At 39.2% G+C, this 23,808-nt stretch overlaps 1 protein-coding gene across 1 annotated transcript in view; it reads left to right on the top strand.

Annotated features, from left to right (window-relative positions):
- Positions 1–23,808, top strand: part of faf1 (Fas (TNFRSF6) associated factor 1) — a 111,635-nt gene that overhangs the window by 64,187 nt on the left and 23,640 nt on the right. Inside the window, exons 13-17 of the mRNA XM_079641107.1 lie at positions 977–1,131; positions 11,521–11,657; positions 11,764–11,852; positions 20,984–21,064; positions 22,668–22,745. Coding sequence (XP_079497233.1) covers positions 977–1,131; positions 11,521–11,657; positions 11,764–11,852; positions 20,984–21,064; positions 22,668–22,745 — 540 coding nt within the window. The remainder of the gene's footprint in view (positions 1–976; positions 1,132–11,520; positions 11,658–11,763; positions 11,853–20,983; positions 21,065–22,667; positions 22,746–23,808) is intronic.

Below are 23,808 nucleotides of genomic sequence, written 5' to 3' on the forward strand. Positions count from 1 at the left end.
TGTTTGCTTTTTAATTAGATCGTCAGGAGGGAGAATCTGCCGGGCTTATATGATGGTGTCAATATCCTCGGATTTGGAGCTTCGTCAATATTGTCTGGCCCTGCCGCTACTAACCTGAACAGGCTGCTGGCATTTGGTGTAAAATAAATAGAGTGATTTGTCTGTTCTGTTTTCTCCATATCTTCGACGCCTCCTTGAGAAGTTTTATTTACACCGCTCTCCATTTGATTTTGTGTGGTATTTGCTTTTTTTTTTACCCAGTTGTGGCCTTGCGTTGGTCTGAAGAAGTCATGTTGGCTCTGAACCAGCGGACCCTCGTGTCATTTTATGGTCATGTAATGTGGGGATGAGATCTCACATGTGCCTGACAGATTCCACACTAATATCTGAGAACAATGGGTTTTTTAAATATCATTCTTGGAGGTGTTTGAATCTGTTTCTCTTTTTATTCTCCACCTTTTCAATTCCAATTTTTGTATTTATCAGCATGACCATTTTGACATACAGTATTGCCAAAGTATTGTACGGAAAATCAATTTACAGCATGCATCTACACAGTATGGAAGTAAAACAAAAATTATCATCCTTTCAACTAGCATTAAGTCCAAACTAGAATCAAACAATTATAAAATAATAAATTGTTATCTCCCTACATTTGGAATATATGGTTGTGTTTTTATGTTTTTGAACAAAAGCAGAATTATGTTTGTATACTTATTTGTATATTTGTATTCGGGATTGTTGGAAACGTTATTTCGATGTCTCTGTCCGTACAGACAAATTGACATTAAAGTTGACTTTGACTTCTTTACAAGTATACAATGGATTTTTTTTAAAACATGAACAAACAAACTCAACTAAAACACCCCTCATTCCCCGTCCCATTTCTCTCCCCGTAAAGTGACAAAGACAGAAAATGAAATGAAGGACTATTGTGCAGGATATAACACACTTGTCTTCCTCTCGTGCTCCTCAGAGGAAGCTGCTGGCCATCTACCTCCACAACGATGACAGCGTCCTCAGCAACGTCTTCTGCTCTCAGATGATGTGCGCAGACTCCATCGTCGCCTACCTGAGCCAGAACTTCATCACATGGGCCTGGGACGTCACTAAAGAAGCTAACAAAGCCAGGTACCACACTTCCATGACTTTATTTATGTATTGTATTCACGTGACTTGCTGGTCATAGGGCTGCGGTATGTATCAGTTAAAGCTGATCTTATCTGTGATTATTACATGGCTTAGTTGAATACTCGATTCTGATTGGTCAATTCAGAACACGTGACACGTTGTTAATACCGAACAGACAGACCGCTGTCAAGGACTTATTGACCGTTGTTAAGGACGCTCACATCTACACAAACAAGTCCGTTCGATTTTACTTAATACAGTTTTTCTAACTGACAAGACAAGAGCGACAAGAAAACAGCGGAGAAGTAACGGGCAGAAATCCTCCTTTTTACGCAACGGTCCAGACATAGACATGAAACGGCGACACATATTCAGTTGCCAGTTACTTTGGCATTAGGGCAGGGATATCTAGATACTTTCCAAGGTTTGACATAATGAATTGTGCTACTTTTAAAGCAAGCAGCGATGTTTTCAAATCTGTAATCAAAAAGCTCCTCAAAAACGCTATCGAAGCAGTTCCTGCCATTGCTACGTTAGTTCAAACAGTAACAACGGACTATTTTTCTTAGCGGATGCATTTCAATTTAAATCAATACATACAACTATTTTTTAAATCAATAAAATTATTTTCTATATCCATAAAAGCATTTCAATTAATAGTGGGGGTCATAACGTTACTTTGTTGAGAATGTGGCCATGTAATAAGCGGGATAATGTGCACATTGCATAATGTGCCTTCATGCCGATCTAGATCCCTCCGCTTCGCGTCGGGCTCCTGATCAGCCTGTCGGTGTTCTTTTCCCCATGATGACCGCGTCGCAGCACATTATCCCTTACGTATCTCGCTGCATTTACTATATTTTTGCCGTTGTGTTATGGATGAGAACACCTAAAAAACATTATTTTGTTTACTTAATTTGTGATATAGAACATAACTGATACAAGTTACATTTTGACTGAAATAAATATACTCTATATAAGGGTTTAACACTAGGAGTGTAATTTATATTTGCTTAGATACATTGGTACCTCAGGTTGCAATAACATGTGGTTTATTTTATAAAGTTTTAATTAGACTACTAAAAGGACATGGATGAGTCAATTCAATTGCAGTAGACCCCATGTGTCAAACTCGAGGCCCGGGGGCCAAATCAGGGCCGTGGTGGATTTAATTTCGGCCCGCAGGATAATTTCTAATTCCTATTAGATCTGGCCCGCCGGTATATTGCACGCACACCTTCACTCCATCCTGAGGGTCTCCTCCGCTCAGAGCCTGAGCCCAAACATTGATGACCTTGCACCCAAGATGAGATGCCAAGTATCTGAACTAGCATCACAGAGCAGCACACTGAGTTTAATGGATGTTTCCTTCTGCACTTTCTCTCTCACGACAACAGGGCATGTTTGGTTTCTCTTTGAGGGAAATAGTTTTGTTGAAGCTGTTGTTGGCCTGTGGGAAAATGTACTCATAAGAAATGACTCTGGAGAAGCTGCAGATAGAGCCATAAGAAATGCATGAACTGATTATTTAATGTTTAATGTTGTTTTTATAGGCAATCATTTAATCTTTGTTAGTTCCAGGTTTAATATGTGCAATAAGTTCATTTCAATAAGTTCTGCAATAAACATTGAACCAGTCCGGCCCTCGACTAGTACCCATTTTTTTATTTTGGCCCACTGTGTATTTGAGTTTGACCCCCCTGGTTTAACACTAGTAATGTCATCTCATTTATATTTGCTTAGATACATTGGTACCTCATGTTGTAATAACACATGGTTAATTTTATAAAGTTTTGATTATAAAGAAAACAGTTCTGATAATAGATTACATTACATTACATGTCACTTGTTAGACGCTTTTATCCAAAGCGATTTACATACATTCAGTACTGTGGGCAATCCCCACACGAGCAATTTGGGGTGAAGTGTCTCAGGGACACAATGACATGCTGACTGCAGTCGGACTCGAACTTGCTATCCCCTGATTCGAAGTCCAGCGCACTGTACCACTGAGCCACAGCCTCCCCTAGATGACCAAAACTATAACACCAAGGCTATTTAAAGAAAGGTCACTGCCTTTTAATGATTTATTTCCCTGGAGCTCTCCTAGATCCTGGCTCCTATAACAATCATACTGTTTAGTATTTCATTTAGCCAGCTGTGAAGTCAAAGCGGAGCAATAACTGAGCCACTAAGCCCCGACTGCAAGCTCATGTTTTATGTATGTGTGACTTTCTGTGTGCAGGAGTGGACTGTTTGCATACTGACATGTATCTACTAAAAAGCATATTGAATGTATTTCAGTCGGAGAGCGGCTTGAATGTGTGCAAACTGTCGGAATAAGAAATCTGCTACTCTCTCATTCCAGTATCAGTGTTGTGCTTCCACCAGAGGAGGTTCATGTAGTGTGAATAAGTGGAGTTTATAGTTATGTGGAGACGATGAGATAAAATGTTGGATGAAACCCCGTTTGACACATAAACAGCGTTTTCAAATCTACTCGACTTAGTGTGGCCATGTCCTTAATTGCTGGCATTCAACTCCCGCTGCATTGCTCACACCCCGCATCTCTGTCTTCTCTTTCTCTCCTCCACTTCATTCTCTTTTTGAAGCTCCGAGGTTGCATGCTAACAAAAGGCGTTGTGTTTGCATGGTGAGGCCCCTGATTGGGCAATCTTGACTAAGCTGTCTGAATGGAGGGTCAGTGGGAGACGAGGACTCCCTCTGAGTCCAAACGTCTTTATCTCTGTGTGTTGGTGCAGCTCCAGCAGCCTGTGATGCTAACTGTGCCACACCTGGTTATTACACACCTCCTGCTTATCAAATACTACTTTATTTAAACAGAACACAAATCAAAAAACAATACACTCAAATAAAAACAACACTTTTTTTTAGCTAGATCCAAACAGAAGTCAATAAAATAGTAATAAATACAATTCAGTTAAAAGCTTATTAAAAATTAAAAGGCGGTTCTTGAGTGTACTCCTAAACTAAAGACCATTCCCTTCTCTCATTATAAGATATATATGTAATAGGGATGCCAGCGATTATTCGAATATTCGTTGAAGTCTCCATGATCGTAAATTATTTTTTAAAATTCGATTTTAATTAAATATTTTTTTATTATTATTTATGTTTTTATTTTTTTTCGGCGGCGAATAATCGATTGATAATCACCAGGGCTGTCCAATTTTCGAATTTGATCATGGTCAGTTTCTGGCATCCCGAATATTTAATACACATACATTTATTTACAGTCTACATCATTATTAATATATTACCATTTGTAGTATTTCTTTTTTGTTCGACTGTAAAGTATTTCATTTGAACTTTTTATTGACTTTTCATTTTTACACAAATGTATAACCCCTAAAGAAGACACATTAATACATTAATCAATACAACAAAATTACACTAATAAAAAAGGAACCATAAATAAATAACAGCTGTTTTCTATTCTAATTGTTTACAGTGTTATCGCACCATTGTGTACCACCCCATTTGCATTTCTTTGTATACCTTAAGTATTACATATGGTGTTCTGTTGGACAATATTGCAAAAATAAGCGGTGGCTATTGTGGATATGACAATAATAGCATTTGACTGTTGAATATTTGTACCTGGATAAAACCTTCTGTAAAAACAAGAGATGTGTAAATATAGGAGAACTAACTTGTGGTTGTATTGGGTTTGCTCATTACCATTGTGCCTGGGTTCTCCCATACTTCCCCTGATCTTTCTGTTACATCTCCCTCTTTATCCCACCGCCTCTCCCTCTGCTCGGAGCCTCCGGAGTTAAGCCTGCCCTCTGGTAGCAGCCATTTAAGAAAGACTCGCACCCTGACCTCACCCCTCCATTATTTCTTTTAAGGAAATTCCCTCCTTCCCTCCTTTTCTCTCACATTGGCCTCCTTTGCTTTTTGCCCCAGCTGAGCCTTTTTATTGCACATTAAAAGGCAGGCAACATCTGGAGCTTTTCATCACACACAGCTAGTCGCAGCTTTGCCGCTAACACACACACACACACACACACACACACACACACACACACACACACACACACACACACACACACACACACACACACACACACACACACACACTGCCTCTCTGCATTCTCACGCTCTCCGGTTGATCCAAAGTGACTGGTGATTGGCATCAATCACACAGGCTGTTAGAAAGGTATCCTGATAGTGTGTGTGTGTGTGTGTGTGTGTGTGTGTGTGTGTGTGTGTGTGTGTGTGTGTGTGTGTGTGTGTGTGTGTGTGTGTGTGTGTGTGTGTGTGTGTGTGTGTGTGTGTGTGTGTGTGTGTGTGTGTGTGTGTGTGTGTGTGTGTGTGTGTGTGTGTGTGTGTGTGTGTGTGTTGTTTTTAACCTGCTGATACTGGAATGTGCCTGTTGCTTCGCTCTCTGTATTCTCTCAGGCCTGCACTTAAATGATTAATTATGCATTAATGCGGCTCTGCTGATTGGACGACAGTAATAGTCACCCATGGGAAATGAATCTGATATATTATAGCGGCGTTGTACTGTCATTGTGACATGGTAAATATTGTAGCTATAAGTAGGAAAACACTGATAGTAAATGATTCTATCAGTGTAGGTATTGCTAACTTGAATATTTATTTTTTGTGACCAACGTTTAACGGATTTTCAGAGCCAGCTTCACAACATGGCTCTGAAAACATACAGAAACAACTGAAAATACAGAATAGATAAATACAAATCTATTCTTTCCCACACCTCCCGCCTTACTCCTCTTGCCGTTACACACATATTATAGATAATGGTTTTTTAGTTATTTTAGTTAATCTATTGACACACATTTTAAAATAAAAGGTCATAATGTACATTAAGTTGGCAATGGACCGTTTCCTCACAAGTTTTCCAAATATACGGTATTTTTACAAAAAGGCAATACCCAGGTCGGATCGTTTGGTAACCTCAAATGTTTCTCCTTTTCATTGTTTACAGATGCAATTGACATCTCTGAAATGAACAATTATGAATTTAAAACATCCATTAATTAATAAAACACAGTATGTCCATCCATCCATCCATCCATCTTCTCCCGCTTATCCGTGGTCGGGTCTCGGAGGTATCAGTTCCAGCAGAGAGCCCCAAACGTTCCTTTCCCTGGCCACATCAACCAGCTCTGACTGGGGGATCCCAAGGCGCTCCCAAGCCAGCGAAGAGATATAATCCCTCCACCTGGTCCTAGGTCTACCCCTCGGTCTCCTCCCAGCTGGACGTGCCTGGAACACCTCCCTAGGGAGGCGCCCAGGTGGCATCCTAACTAGGTGCCCGAACCACCTCAACTGGCTCCTTTCGACGCGAAGGAGGAGCGGTTCAACTCCGAGTCCCTCCCTGATGACTGAACTTCTCGCCTTATCCCTAAGGGAGACACCAGCCACCCTGCGGAGAAAACCCATCTCGGCCGCTTGTACCCGCGATCTCGTTCTTTCGGTCATGACAATACAGGATGTGGGGAATTCACATTCGTGATTTTTGGCCGCTTTTAAGCCAGTTAAAAGCACCCTTTTCTGATGGTTTAATAGATTAAGAAAAAAATAATCATTCAGCATTAAAATTTTAGTTTTCATAACAAAACTTTAACATATTTTATTCCAAGCTAGTATTTCTGTACAAGCACCCCAAAAAAAGCAGATTAAAATGACTCTATTCTTTCTTTCTTTATTGGCATCACCGTTAGTAAGAACATTGGCTATTCTTCCTAGGACCCACACACACACAGTCACACATACATAAAACAAAACAGCTGATCACCTCATGTTCATACCTATCCAGTACGAACTATCATCAAGCCAGACAACGAAGTAATACAATTATAACGACTCTCCTTGCTATTGCATGTCATGTTTATTAAGCATGTTGAGCAAACTGCGTGACAAACCGTTCCCATAATACTTTTTGTAACAAGTTACATTTCTGGCAACATTTCCCAAAGCAAAGCTGGATCTCTTCCTGACGGGGAATCAGCTCAGTGTTGTCTCTGTAATTCGTGTTTTGTGTCAAGATGGTAGCACTCCATTTGTGAAACTTTGAGAAAAGCCTTGCGAGGGTCGCTGCCCGATGACCTTTACAAACCTTCGAGGTCAAAGCCTGACCTTAACCGTTGTAGATCGGCGCCTCACTGAGAAACACAGGTGTTCATGTTGTTCTTAATGACCTTTGACCTTTAAGGGTGTTTTTGAACAGCCAAGAGCAACATGCAAACCTGTTCCGCACACTTGACTTCACCTCTTGACATCCTCCAACCCGAGAACATAGCCGACTGAGGCGTAGAACAAAATGTCATTTTCAAATCAAAACATGTCCATTTTCGCTCTGAAACAAAGTGTGTATGACACAGTGAGCATTCGGAGCATCCGGTTCCCAGACACACTCCCGTTCAGGTGGCTGCCAGAAACGTTCCCTGCAGTGCTGCTGTGCTCATCAGCTGCTCGGTGGAGCGAGTGTCAGGCCGTCGACTCGCATCTTCAGCCATTACCTTGACGTGCAGCAATGTGGGCTGACAGTGCAGGGAAACATTAACTGTTTTCGATGTCTGAGACACGGAGATAGGTGACAAATTAGAAGCTGTCAATCACATTAAGCACCGACGCGGAGACTTTAAACTCACGTTAGCTTCTCCACGCAGGTGTTTCCTCCACATTTACTTACCCCTCAAGGACTTTTAAAGGTCTGCTATAGGACTAAGCTACATTCTTTACCGTGTTATGTTATGGCTGGATGGGACTGAGCTGAACTGTTCACCTCCGTTCCTGCAGCAGCTTGACTTCCTGCTGCCCTCAGAGCTGTGTCCATACTTGTTCTAAATGTGGATTCACGAGTGCTTCATCCTGCTTTCAGCACTTCTGTCATTCTTAGAAACATTTGATTTAGGTTATGGTTGAAGGTTGAGCACAATTTAAATCTTTATCGTCAAATTATACATGGCAATAAGATGCTGGTTACAACAACATTACGATCATGTAACAAAAGGCCAGCAAGGAAATACAAATAAAATAAAAGGCTTCATGTTGTTATATTCTTGAAGATACATGTATCTGTTGTTCCAGTCTAATGTCTTTGTTTTGAGTCTTGGATAGAGTCCATTTCCCCCACTTTCTGTTGAGTTGTGTTTCTTGCAATCTCCATGTATAAGTCAGCTTCACTGTGTTGGACTGACTTCCTTAGTTTTGAGATAGAAACCAAAGCAGGTTGTCTCTTGTGTTTGATGGGAGATTTAAGATTGGGTTTCCCTTCAAGTTAGTGTCCATTGTTCCCCGGCCTCTCATTACAGGTTAGAGTTTCCCTCCTGGCTATTGTTATGGTCCGCCTGGAGGTCGAGGACTGAACAGAGACTAATGTCAGGACAAAAATGATAAGTAGGATTTAAGGTTCCCCGTCTTTCTTTATTTCAAGACGTGGGTCACTCAAAGTTCAATGTTTTAAGTGTTTATGACTCATAATCCTAAAACAACCTAATTGTAATTCTGCTTTGAGCTCAAGGCTTTTAAGGTTTCACAATTTGGGAAAAGAAAAAACGTATCACAATTATTTTTGACTTATATTGCAGTTGCGATCATTCTCATTATCTATATAAAGTATATTAGATAGGGTGTCATTTTAAGAGTCTCTGTATCAAACAAATATAGTTTCTTAAGTCTGTGCAAAAATGATTCGTAGGCCAGGACATCTCTTAACCTCTTCAATGCCTTTAACACATATTCTACATCTTGCAAGTTGAATATTGCACTAGTTCATATCAGTATGTAGTGTCTCTACTTTAAAGAGTCCTCTCCTGCTGATGTTCAGGTGTATATCAGTATGTAGTGTCTCTACTTTAAAGAGTCCTCTCCTGCTGATGTTCAGGTGTATATCAGTATGTAATGTCTCTACTTTAAAGAGTCCTCTCCTGCTGATGTCCAGGTGTATATCAGTATGTAGTGTCTCTACTTTAAAGAGTCCTCTCCTGCTGATGTTCAGGTGTATATCAGTATGTAGTGTCTCTACTTTAAAGAGTCCTCTCCTGCTGATGTTCAGGTGTATATCAGTATGTAGTGTCTCTACTTTAAAGAGTCCTCTCCTGCTGATGTTCAGGTGTATATCAGTATGCAGTGTCTCTACTTTAAAGAGTCCTCTCCTGCTGATGTTCAGGTGTATATCAGTATGTAGTGTCTCTACTTTAAAGAGTCCTCTCCTGCTGATGTTCAGGTGTATATCAGTATGTAGTGTCTCTACTTTAAAGAGTCCTCTCCTGCTGATGTTCAGGTGTATATCAGTATGTAGTGTCTCTACTTTAAAGAGTCCTCTCCTGCTGATGTTCAGGTGTATATCAGTATGTAATGTCTCTACTTTAAAGAGTCCTCTCCTGCTGATGTCCAGGTGTATATCAGTATGTAGTGTCTCTACTTTAAAGAGTCCTCTCCTGCTGATGTTCAGGTGTATATCAGTATGTAGTGTCTCTACTTTAAAGAGTCCTCTCCTGCTGATGTTCAGGTGTATATCAGTATGTAGTGTCTCTACTTTAAAGAGTCCTCTCCTGCTGATGTTCAGGTGTATATCAGTATGCAGTGTCTCTACTTTAAAGAGTCCTCTCCTGCTGATGTTCAGGTGTATATCAGTATGTAGTGTCTCTACTTTAAAGAGTCCTCTCCTGCTGATGTTCAGGTGTATATCAGTATGTAGTGTCTCTACTTTAAAGAGTCCTCTCCTGCTGATGTTCAGGTGTATATCAGTATGTAGTGTCTCTACTTTAAAGAGTCCTCTCCTGCTGATGTTCAGGTGTATATCAGTATGTAGTGTCTCTACTTTAAAGAGTCCTCTCCTGCTGATGTTCAGGTGTATATCAGTATGTAGTGTCTCTACTTTAAAGAGTCCTCTCCTGCTGATGTTCAGGTGTATATCAGTATGTAGGGTCTCTACTTTAAAGAGTCCTCTCCTGCTGATGTTCAGGTGTATATCAGTATGTAGTGTCTCTACTTTAAAGAGTCCTCTCCTGCTGATGTTCAGGTGTATATCAGTATGTAGTGTCTCTACTTTAAAGAGTCCTCTCCTGCTGATGTTCAGGTGTATATCAGTATGTAGTGTCTCTACTTTAAAGAGTCCTCTCCTGCTGATGTTCAGGTGTATATCAGTATGTAGTGTCTCTACTTTAAAGAGTCCTCTCCTGCTGATGTTCAGGTGTATATCAGTATGTAGTGTCTCTACTTTAAAGAGTCCTCTCCTGCTGATGTTCAGGTGTATATCAGTATGTAGTGTCTCTACTTTAAAGAGTCCTCTCCTGCTGATGTTCAGGTGTATATCAGTAAGTTTTTCTCATACTGCAGCACCTCTTTTCACCCTCTGTCTGAAACCAGAGCCCAGTCTGCTCTGATTGGTTAGCTGGCCGGCTCTGTTGTGATTGGTCAACCGCTTACAGATGTCCCGCCCCTTATGCTATCACGTACAATGTGTTGGAGCGCTAGTCAATATGAACGCTAGAGTTAAATGATGATGTCACTATGTTATGGAAGTAAACGAAGGAGTCCAATGGAGGTGTTTCAACTTCACGCTGGAGGGGAATTTAGCCTTTGCAGACCATTTACTACAAAAACCTATATACCACACTACAGGGAAGGTAAAACCCCAAAGGGCATCGTATGGCCCCTTTTTAAAAAGCACCACAATGAGTTCCTGTACTTTATTTCACAGTTTGAGAAGTCTGCAAGTCGCCCCCTCAGCTTCTTGTTTTAATGAGTTACTCCCCTTCTCAGACAGCATGCCTCCCATCCTCTCCTCCTGACCCGCTGTCCCTCCATCCATTCCATCGCTTCTCTATTTTACCAGCCAGTTATTAAAGTAGATCTTATTAAAAGCGGGAGAAGAAGCTAATCTATATTTGCATTCAGTCTATAGCAATTCATTAATATTATGACATTTACAGGGAGCTTGGCGGGGCCCCGGCTGCCTGCTACCCTTTTCCCTCTCTGAAATGTTAATTTAAAAAAAGTTCTGTCTTTGTAATGGAATAAGAAATCCTCTCTTGCCCTATCAATTCTGCGCGTCTGGTGAGGAATACTAATTCATCCGCGCTTCCAATTGAGAAAGCATGTCAGTCTGATGGAATAAGAAAATGCAGAATTGGTTTTAAAGTCCTTAATGCCACGAGTTGTGTGTATTTCTCTTTTAATCTGCAGGAGGAAAGATGGAGTATATGCCTGCTTTCCCGTGTGTGTGTGTGTGGGTGTGTGTGTGTGTGGGTGTGGGTGTGTGTTGGCCTGCTTTGTTTGTGTATTTCAAATAACAGCTTCTGAAGTATGTGTTAAATCAAAGATCAATAATCAAGTGAATTAAATGGGGTAAAGAGATGTATTTGAATTGTTCATTTCTTTGTGTTTCAGACTACTCACCATGTGTACGAGGCACTTTGGCAGCGTGGTCACACAGACTATACGCACATACAAGACAGACCAGTTCCCGCTGCTGCTTATAGTCATGGGAAAACGCACATCGAATGAAGTTCTAAATGTTATTCAAGGTAATTAAGACTTTATTATATCTAGTATTAAGCGTCGCATGTATATAAGTGTCTGTAATTAATGTAAAAACACAAAGGAGTACATGACACCTTGTTTTGTCTCCAGGTAATACGACAGTGGACGAGCTGATGATGAGGTTAATGGGAGCGATGGAGATCTTTACAGCACAACAACTAGAGGACATCAAAGACGAGGTGAGCTTTGTGTTCAAAAGAAACACAAATGTCAAGCTGTGACTCTAAACATGTAGAAAATGCTTTGGTTTATTACTTAAATCAACTTTCTGACGTGTGTAATGGACCTTATTCTGTTTTAAATGAAAGAATCGGCTTTTGATTTGAATGGCTTGGGTGTTGCTTTTACCTCTTAGAAAATGTAACAAATTGTACGGTGTCCTTGGGTGTGACGAAAGGCGCCTTAAAATAAATGTATTATTTTTATTTCAGACTCCATTTAATAGCTAGACAAAGTATAGAGTGCCACAGTGACGCGTCCTAAAACCCGGAAGTAAGTTAGCATTTAACCACTTCCGGTTCCTTCGCCAAAAAGCAATGCAAGTTCTCCATAGGATTTTGGAAAAGATCTGTAAATAAGGTCTGTGGTTGAGACAAATTGAAGAGACGGATCACGTTTTGTTCTACACATTAAATCCATCAGCAGTGACCCCACTGGTGATTTCTGAAGAGTTGACGTGTCTGAAAAACGATGGTTGTTACCAAGTGGCTGAATAGGACTACAGAAGTTGTGGAGGCCGTTGTACGTCATTACGCCCAACACGTAAACACTCCTCTAAGTTAGTTTCTGTTCTGCTTGAAAGCAAGTCCCTGCCTCCTGCAGACTGTTCAAACAAACGCTTCAACTTGTACCATTTAGGATCTGTGTGTTTGAATATGGATCTTAAGTTGGCGTGACGTTGAAGCAGCGACCCGGCTGTAGTTCCTTTATAGCATAACGTTAGCATTTTGCTTCTGGCCATTAGATTTACGATTTAGAAAATTATAAAAGTAGGGAAGACATGTGGAGATTATTCGGCTGAACAAAACGTGATCCGTCTCTTAAATGTGTCTCAACCACAGACCTGATTTCCAGATATTTTCTAAATCCTATGGAGAGATTGCATTGCGTTTTGTCGAAGGAGCCGGACGGAGTTTACCGGGTTTTAGGACGCGTCACTGTGGCACTCTATAGAGATCTGGTTCTCAAGGCTTATAGTACAGTGTATAAATGCAAACGTTTTCTCAAATAATGTTTAAAAGTATTAAAATAAAAATGTATTTATAGTTTGAAAAGTGAAAATAGTCATTCTGCACAACAGCCCATTTCACATAACACATATTATTAAATTATAATTATCGGTTCTCTTTTGCACACTGCACTTCCAGGTACTGTATTATGTGAGTTTCCCCGAGGGATCAGTAAAGTGTTATCATAACTTTAATACTGTATACATTATTTGTGACTGTATGTATCGATCTAAATCTGGATCTCCAAAGTCACTACATTTTTCACATAACTGTAGTGGAGTAGAAAGATCGATCTTTGCCTCTGAATTTTATTGGAGTAAATGGAGTTCACCTCAAGAAGAAAAGTAACTCAAATTTGAATAGTCCTTGTGCAAATGTACTTACTCTTCACCATTCATCATTCGAATTGTGTTTACCTTAGTATCCTCGGTTTAGACTTTGACTTTAAGGACAGTATTTTAGGGTTCATGCACCTACTGTCCACTACTGTCTCCAGGAATATAACAAACCATCTTTATCTTAGTCTATTTAGCCCGTGACTTTGGCCACATTCAAGGATCCTTAAGGGACGGTTGAGCCAGTGTTTAACATCCTTTTTTTTAAGATAAAGTGTAGCATGCTGGGACATATCAGACAACAGTGTTTAACTGTGGCATTCTTATAATGACGGACAGTGAATAGCCCACCATCTCTCCTCCTTCCTCTTTAGTTCTACGTTAGTGTGTCCGTCGACTGCCTCTTTAACTCCAACACAAACACACTCCAAACAGGGAAGTGAGGGGGCAGTGGTGGGAGGGTGTTCATGTTATAGACAGGAATCTGGGACAGCATGACGGGAGTAAGACTTCCACCTGACTCTCTTTACAACATTCACTGTGTGTGTACTCAGTGGCATCAAACGAGAGAGTGAAGGACACACTGTGTGTTTCTGTCCAGACAGGTTGGACTAATCCACACAAACTCTCCTTTTCTCTTTGATTTATTATTACTAATGGTCAGGTTTAGGAATTAGCAACAATACAGAACATACAGTCCCTTTAGAGTACTAAATGTTTTCAAATATTGGAAACTATTTCAATGAAGCCCATGTCTATTCACGGCCTGAAGTGAGCTATTGCTTTTATAAAACGGTTACCAAGTGCGGCAATATGAAAGAAAAATACACACTGTTCAAAATAAAATAGTCCCTCCGTTGCCTTCTGCACGAAACATAGTGTGAGGTGGTTGCTATGCAACAACACTAACAGCTAGCGAACATATTAGACAGAGAGCGTTGATCCATTATTTGGCTGTTTATTTACATTAATTTGTATGTTGCCGTTTATTGTGCACCCACTGAAAAACTGTCCAGGGGAGCCAGGGGTTCCCAACCTTTTTCCTGAGAGCCCCCCCAAATGACTCTTGTTGGAAGGAGTAGGGGGGGGAGCACCAGCGGTAATTAAAGTTTAAAAGTCTCTACTGTCACAAACTGGATGAATGTGAAGTATTTTGTTAAAGGAGGATGAAAGCGTAACTAAGGAGCACTATTGGAGTGACTTTGATGGTTATTGGACTCAGGATTCATTAATTGGATTCCCGCTGTATGAAGAAATTAAAGGACGACGCAAGTGGAAAGAATTCACAAAGGGATTAAACTGTTTAAAACACATGCTCAAAGTAAGCCGGGTTTTGCCGATGTGTTTATGTGGATTCAAAAGTCCTAAATAATCTACAAAATCTTTAAAAATGCGCTTATCCAGAAAAGCCTGGTTTGGACACTTTACGGGCAGAAGAAACATTTCTATTAAAGAAAGAATTATACATGTATGTCTTTTTATGCCTTTAATAGCTACTAACTTGCATTTTTATTCAAATTAATTAATCAATTTTTTTTAATGTTTTATTGTGATGTAGAGACAAGGTTTTTAGTGACAATCATGTATTGCGTTACAATGATATGTAAAAAAAAAAGAAGAAGTCGAAATATAATATTTGGCCTCAAATCATCTGAGGCCTGGCGCCCCCCCTGCGATCTTTGGCGCCCCCCCACCCCCCAGGTTGGGAACCACTGTTCTAGGCTGTTGCTTGGCGTGGCGAGAATATTGCTCCACTTTCTCCGGTCCCCGAGATTCAGCGCTCCTGTGGCCACTAACGGTCATCATTTCTCTGCTTTGTTTCAAGACCCGCATCAGAAAGCTTTTGAATGGTGCTACTTTTCCAGTTTGTCTACCTGCTCTTCACGTAGCTCTGCATGTCGTCGTTTAGGTGCTTACTCCATAGTAAGGCCACCCCGGAGGTCGAAGTTAATCTTAAATGTTTCCATCTTGAGCTTTGTTAGTCAGTTAGTTTCGGACGTAATGTAACAGTTGTAACGGTTGTAGCTTTTTCTCAGACGCGGAGGGATACTGACTTGTTGTGAAAAGTAACTACAATTCTACCCGTGAAATACGCTTATTATATCACGGCTAAGAACCAATCAGATTGCTTGATTTGACTTGTCCGTTTTATAATCTGCATTATAAAAGTACTTATAATCTGCCTATAGCACAGTATCTATATGTATTACTTAATATTTAATCATATTTATAATGCTTTACAATAATACCGTATAAAGACGTTTCATAAATACTCACAAGGTCAAATTTCATAATAATTTTTTTGTAGTAAGTAAGTATTATTTGTTATAAACCCAAGTTGCAATACATTATTAAATGTTATTAAAACAGTGATTATAACAAGTATAATACCTCTACATGATCATAGTTTAAGTAAAGTGAATAAATATGATCAAATCAGTGCAACAGACAAGACGTTGTGAAATGAACTGAAGATGTACAGGTAATCATATAGTTAAGATATATTCGTGACCATTTATATAACCCCATTCTTCTTCGTACATATCACGCATGTTTTGGTATGTGTGTGTCAGCTGTGGACTTGTCTCTAATATTCTCACACACATTGTTGTGCCTTTTATTGTTAACTACAGTATCAATAGATGACAGATGTCACGGCATATTAAGAGTTTAACAGTTGAAACAGTCAGTCAACCAAAATGATTCTCCAACAATGTTAATGTGGCAGCATTTCAGCTATGGGAACCACAGATGTCGCAAACACACACACACACACACACACACACACACACACACCCTGAGGGTCAGACTTCTTCAGGTTTGTATTGAGTGACAGCTTTGTGTTGTTATTTTTGCTACACGGCTTCATTTTCTATAGGATTCGTCACACTTCATAATAATTATCAATGACAACCGGTATTCAGAGCATGTTCATGACTCAGATCAAACTGTGAATAATGAAATGTGTTCAGTAGGTTCACACGTAAGGTGGAGTTGCTTCATATTAGTTCCAATGGAATACGAAAATACAAAACGTTTCTCATCACCTTACTTTGATAAATATGAGCATTTATTTCTATAATGCTCAGTTTTTCAGTTTACATGCAAGCTTAGGTTCTCAAAAGATCAATGTTTTCGGAAACAAAAGCTGAAACTAAAAGGCTTTAAAGAGGACCTAGTATGCTTTTTTGCTGTTTCTCTTTCCTCTAGTGTGTTGTATAGGTTTTAGTGCATGTAAACGGTATACAAAGGCAAAAATCAGCACTCTTTAAAGTAGAGACACTAAATACTGATATACACCTGAACATCAGCAGGAGAGGACTCTTTAAAGTAGAGACACTACATACTGATATACACCTGAACATCAGCAGGAGAGGACTCTTTAAAGTAGAGACACTACATACTGATATACACCTGAACATCAGCAGGAGAGGACTCTTTAAAGTAGAGACACCACATACTGATATACACCTGAACATCAGCAGGAGAGGACTCTTTAAAGTAGAGACACTACACACTGATATACACCTGAACATCAGCAGGAGAGGACTCTTTAAAGTAGAGACACTACATACTGATATACACCTGAACATCAGCAGGAGAGGACTCTTTAAAGTAGAGACACCACATACTGATATACACCTGAACATCAGCAGGAGAGGACTCTTTAAAGTGGAGACACTACATACTGATATACACCTGAACATCAGCAGGAGAGGACTCTTTAAAGTAGAGAAACTATATACTGATATACACCTGAACATCAGCAGGAGAGGACTCTTTAAAGTAGAGACACTACATACTGATATACACCTGAACATCAGCAGGAGAGGACTCTTTAAAGTAGAGACACTACATACTGATATACACCTGAACATCAGCAGGAGAGGACTCTTTAAAGTAGAGACTCTACATACCAATATGAACCTTGAACAAAGGGCCCCTTTAATGGTTCTAAGGGGCCTCAAAGGGAAAATTCATGAATAAATGCAGATCATAAAGCTGCTCTGATGTTTCATATGCAAGCTCACATGCTTCTCATGTCATTTTGATTCCACAGAATACAGCCCTTCTTCGTTGGCTAACTGCAACATTAAATGGTTTTGTTTTAAAGTGGTTTATTTTCCTACAAGCTCATTTGATTTTGTCTTCTTCATGGCATTTTCCCAAAGCAGTTATCACTTCTTTCATAATCATTGCAACAACTTGCTTGGTATCTGTCAGACGAAAGGAAACCAGATGAATCATTGCATTAGAGTTCAGTAAAGCTATTGTGAGAGTTATTAAAGTGTGATAATTACCCAGGCGTGGTCTGCCAGAAGGAAATAGCTTGTGCAAATGTCAAAATAGAGATTAAGCGATGCTGAGAGCGTAATGTATTGTGTGATTAATCATGATTAGTACCAATAACCACAGGACTTTAGTGTATCCTGAATCTGACAGGACGTATCCTACTCAGAGGTGAAGTCAACCTCGACACTTCTCCTATCTTCACTCTAGCTGCTCTCAGGCTCTGGATAATTTCCCTACAGCTCCTTTCACTCGTTCTCCTTCTTTTCACCTCATCCTTTGAAAAGACAAACTCAGACACGAACACAGACACCCGCCCAACCCACACATTCCTCTTTGACAGTGACTTTTGTGTCTGTCTGGAAAAGGAGCAGCTGGACGGCCACATTGTGTCTTTAAAGCAGCCTGCTCACTGGCCACTCGTTCCTCTGGTCGTCTGTGTTTTAGCTCAGAAGTTCCTAACAGACGACTCACTGCAGATTCTGTGATATGTGTCTGTCAACGGCTTTTTTCAGCTCCGGTCATTTCACATGACGAGCAGCCAGAACTAACAAATGATCCGTTTGGGTCAAGGACGCCAAACATGCATATCTTTTGACGGCATTACATGTCCACATAAAGGACTGTAGAGGAGAGGAGAGGAATTCTGGACTTTTACCTAATACTTTTATTTGTTTCAAACAGATCAAGACTTGGGCATAACAGCACAATACATGAAACAAATATAAGCACAGGTACAATTTACAATGCATATAAAGAAAATCGGACAGAAAATAAAACATTGTTAAGATACTAGACGTTTATTGCAGTGGGTTGTGCGTAGGTGTTCGGATCAGGGGGTCACAGGTTCAAACCCCACTGCAGTCAGCATGTCGTTGTGTCCCTGAGACACTTCACCTCAAATTGCTCCTGTGGGGATTTCCCACAGTATTGAGTATGTAAGTCGCTTTGGATAAAAGCCTCTAACAAGTAAAATGTAATGTATTTATTTTATTTTATTTATTTTATTTTATTTTATTTTATTTTATTTATTTTATTTATTTTATTTATTTTATTTATTTTATTTATTTTATTTATTTTATTTATTTTATTTATTTATTTTATTTTATTTTATTTTATTTTATTTATTTATTTTATTTATTTTATTTATTTTATTTATTTTATTTATTTTATTTATTTTATTTTATTTATTTTATTTATTTTATTTATTTTATTTATTTTATTTATTTTATTTTATTTATTTTATTTATTTTATTTATTTTATTTATTTTATTTTATTTATTTATTTTATTTATTTTATTTATTTTATTTATTTTATTTATTTTATTTGGCAGGGACATTGCACATTAATGAAAACTTAAAACATGAAATGTGCCAAGTGTAAATATGCCGGATTTAGCTTTGAGCTACTTTCCATCCGCAGTCCCTCAAATAAAACATTTAAGAAAATTAAAATTAAAAAACATAGCAGTACAAATACATAAAATGCAAGAAAAGTGCCAGAGTAAGAGTAGAATACCCAAGTATTTAGGACATGGTGATACAAAATAGCAGCATCGATAAACAAAGTGGAACAGAAGATACCCCTGTATTATACAAAATGATACGATAATACTTACGGCGCTGCTGTGATGCAAGCAGAATGTCAGTCTTGACCTGACAATGAAGTTTATTATTATTATTGTTATATTATAACAATCCTATTTGTCCACCTTCTCCTTTTGGGAGTCTGAGAGTAAAAGTTATTTTCTCAATTGAGTGGATGGAATTTATGATATTAATAAGAGGAGCCATGGATGAAGAGATACTCCGGAGCCAGCATTTTGTAAAAGTTGTTTTCAACATACGTAATTAAATAAACCTTCTGACCACTAAATATTATGTTTTTATTTCAACAAGGACCATGCATACAAATACACTAGTCTCAGAAAAGAGATGCCAGATTATAGTTAATAGCTCATTCCATCTGCAGTCCTTAGGCAGGTACAGAACAATCAACAAACACTAAAAACATTGCATGATCTCTATCCCACAGACAATTATAAAACATGATTAAAGTACAGGTCAATAAGATAATACATAGCACAGTTAAAATATAATATTACAATCAGGGTTCCTACGGTCATTAAAAACCTGGAAAAGTCATGGAAATTCAAAATGCAAATTCCAGGCCCTGGAAAAGTTATGGAAAACAATATTTGTCCCAAAGTTTTGGAAAAGTCATGGAAATGAAACCAAAGTTGCATCAAATATAATTTATATTTGATCTAATCGCCAAAATAATAATACTATAACGATAATAAATACTGTATCGTATAGTAATGAAACGTAAAATGGAATTTCACTGACGAGGTATTTTGCTGGTGAGAGATTTGAGTTGCTTAGCGTGTAGAAGCTAGTGAGCCTATTGGATTTGTTTTAGAGGCTCAACATGTTTCATATGCAGACCTTATTTTCCTGTTCCATGTTAAAATAAAAATGTTTCAGAGGTACCGCGGAGAAAGAGTAATGTTTTTGGTCATGGAGAAGTCATTGAAAATCATTGGTGAAAAAGTGCATGAACCCTGATGCAGTTGAAATGGAAAAACTCAAATAAGTAGAATTTTAATACTTTAAGAATCACCCAACTTGATGAGTGGCCAAGATAGTTTCTCCTTCGTTGACAAAGTCTTTAAACCATTGTGTCTGAGCACAGCTATGCTAGATGTCATGTATGCCCTCTCCTGTGCATTAGGGCATCGAAGGCAGATGGTGCATTTGAAAACACTTTCTACAAAAAGAGTATCAAACGTGAACTACTTGTTTGCGTGACTCAGCGCCGGTCTATTGAAGGTGGCCACTTTTGATGCTTTTGTCCCCTCTCCTCCATTCTTTTTACAGTTTCCTTTCAATGTTCACCTATTATGCGGGCCAAAAGCACAAATGTATCCTTTGCATTTTTCTTGATTGAATGCAACAATACACACTGTCCTTTTTGCCGCACAGTAGCCCTCTGATCGTCACAATAAGCTTACTTTGCCATATCCGGGCTGGCACACAGCATGGGCCTTCAGAGCACGGGAAACTAATGGCGGAGCGCTGCGAACACAATGGACTCTGGTTTTTCAGTCCCAGTCTTTATAAAACACTTTGTAGCCACAGCAGGTAGAAAGAGAAGGGCCGCCTGTCCCCTTCCCTCTGTACAAACAGGAAGGAGAAAGGGACGGTGAAACTGAGATGAGAGGAAACATAAAGGAGGCTCTGGGTTTGGTAAACGACGGTCACAATGAAGCCCCTCTGGTGCCACTCTTTCATACCTGGTGTTTGTACGTGACCACACTTGACATGCTGCATTTTCCCTCTCCGGCTCCCACACCCGTCACCTCAGCTTCAGATGTTTTGTGTTCCTTTTGATTGTGTTGTTAGTTAATGGGCCCCACTTTCTTTCTTTCTTTGTTTCTCCCCCTCTGCACCCAGGACGAACGTGAGATAAGAGAGACGGTGAAGAGGGAACAGGACGAGGCCTACCGCGTGTCTTTAGAAGCCGACCGTAAAAAGGTATCTTTGTTAAATAAATCTAAATGTCTGACTTGTATCACTGCACTCTGAGAAATGTGTGGTATTCTCGGCAGTACATGTACACCATGTACAGGTCTAACCAAAACATGTCTCTCTATGTGTCACATTAATTGCTTGTATTAGATTTAAATAGATGAGACTAATAAACTTGGTTTTCTGGATTTCGCGTTAAATATGAGTAACAAATATACGATTCTTGAAAAATGGTCTACTGGTATCATTGCACTTTGAGTACGTTATGGTATTCTAGGCAGTACATGTACACCATGTACAGGTTTAACCAAAACATGTCACATTAATCGCTTGTATTAGATTTAAATACATGAGATTCTTAATAAACTGGGTTTTCTGGATCTCTTGTTAAATGTCAGTACCAATTATAGGAAACTTATAATAGTGTCTACTTATATCACTGCACTTTGAGTAAGTTGTGGTATTCTAAACAGTAAATGTACACCATGTACAGGTTTAACCAAAACATCTCCTTATATGTGTCAAATTAATTGCTTGTATTACATATTAATAGATGAGTCTCTAATAAACTAGATTTCCTGGATCTCTAGTTAAATGTCAGTAACAAATATTGAGAGGAAACTTGTCTACTTAAATGACTGAACTTTGAGTAAGCTGTGGTATTCTAGACCAGGGGTTCCCAAAGTGGAGGTCGCGAGATGATTAGAAGATAAAAAATGTTATCAATTTCTTCTATCAACCTTTTTTTTAAATTATTAATAATAACGTGTGCATAGACATTTTTCAGGGGCGGACTGGCCATCTGGATAAAACTTTTTCATACCAAGGACCACTTAACCAATAATAAAAAACGTTTATGCAGCCCCCACAACAGCCTCTGATCATCAACAGACTTCATGCAATGCTTCATCAGATGCATATATTAGATAATAATCTCCATCTCACTCCTAACATCTAAATCTACTTCCAGCATGGATACATGTTCATGAAAGACATCCATTGTTTGTTTTAAACGCTTCTTGAAATCCTAAAAAACACAGATTTTTTAGAACAGATTACAAATCGCCTGAAAAGGTTACAAGCAAGTGGAAACATGTGTGACGAAGGTGTTGCGCTGGGCTATATCATGCAATCAAAAGTGAAACTGAAGCTCGCTCCATTGCTGAGACATTCCTGCGAGAGTGTGGAAAACTTTAATTAATGAATTTGACTGGGGTCGCCAGTCTCTGCCTCTGCCACTGTTATTTTGGGGGTCGCAGGCTGAACAGTTTGGGAACCCCTGTTCTAGACAGTACTTATTAACAAATAAGCATAAGCACAAACTTTTCCTACGATCTTGATTATCGTTGAACTCCTTCAAGTAAAGAATATTCCAACTTTTCAAAAGGGAGGCTTTGATTTGTCTCACGTTATTTGTGTTAGATTGAAATACTTGAGTATCTTTACAGCTAAGTTACTTGACCCTCATAACATAATAGAAACGTCCTCAAATAAGACTTCATCACCAGTGGGAAACATAGTGACAGTCTTACAGATTACATGTCACATTATCGTCTTGATTCTGCCGTTGCATCCTATTTTTAATCACATAAATGTCTTTCTTTTTCAGAGAGAGGCCCAAGAGAGAGAAGAGGCGGAGCAGAATCGCCTGGAGCGGAAAAGAAAGGAACAGGAGGACGAGAAGGAGGTGAGAAACACACACACACACACACACACACACACACACACACACACACATGCAGATGAACTCAATTAATATGCCAGCTTCATCAGTGCATTGTGCTGTCATGTTTGATCTGTTTTGCTCTCACTTCTCAACAATGACTCAATTAGATTGTGGTTTTGGTGACGCGAGCGTATTTCAGAATAATAATATATCCTAATTACAGCGAGGCCCCGCTCTGCTCACGTCACCTCACATGCACACAGTTATTGTTCTGTGTGACTGCTTTACATTGGTACAGCACAACCGCCTCATATTGAAACCTGAGTGAACAAAAGACTCAGGCTTGAGCAGAAACACACACAAAACCTAAGCAAACACACATATTCACTTGAAAACAATTATTGTATGTGCATAGGGGGCAGACACGCACACTGTCACGCATGCAGGGGAAATAATAATTGTCTGTGAGGCTGGCACCATGTAGTAATACAGTGTAGTCGCGCTGGTTGTTGTTTGCTCACCAGAAGAGCCCTGAGGCCCGGAGAGGTATTGGGTGACCCGGCTCGCTCAGGTGATTTGTCACTTTAGTTAAACACAAAACAACAAAAGAGCCTCGGGTAGGGCATCTTAATTATATCACTGTAGTCCACCAACTGAACTGTGTGTATTTTAAACAACAATAGCCACTATGGCCTTCTGTTTCCAACTTAGGTCAATTGTTTCTCTGCGGTTCCCATGGCGTCTCCTGAGCTAACAAACTAGCGTTGTGCTACAGTCGAGATATTCATAAATCTGTAGGACGACGACAGCTGCTGGAGGACAATGGCAACTTGAGTTTCTTAAACAGGACTTACAATGAATTGAAAGTGGGCAGTGGACATTCTGTACGTCTTGTTTTGATGAGTCCCCAGAAACACTGCTAGACAACACTTTAAGATTTTTAGGAATGAACAGTTTTTCAACTTTTAGTTTTTGACTGAATGTAAGAAGAAATACAAATGTGCTTTTGCGTGTAGCAGCTTGAATCGGACATTTTTTTTCAACAATATATAAAGTAAGATAGATGTGTATTTAATAAAAAACT

This window comes from Notothenia rossii (assembly GCF_949606895.1).
Source record: "Notothenia rossii genome assembly, chromosome: 1".
Classification (NCBI taxonomy): Eukaryota; Metazoa; Chordata; class Actinopteri; order Perciformes; family Nototheniidae; genus Notothenia; species Notothenia rossii.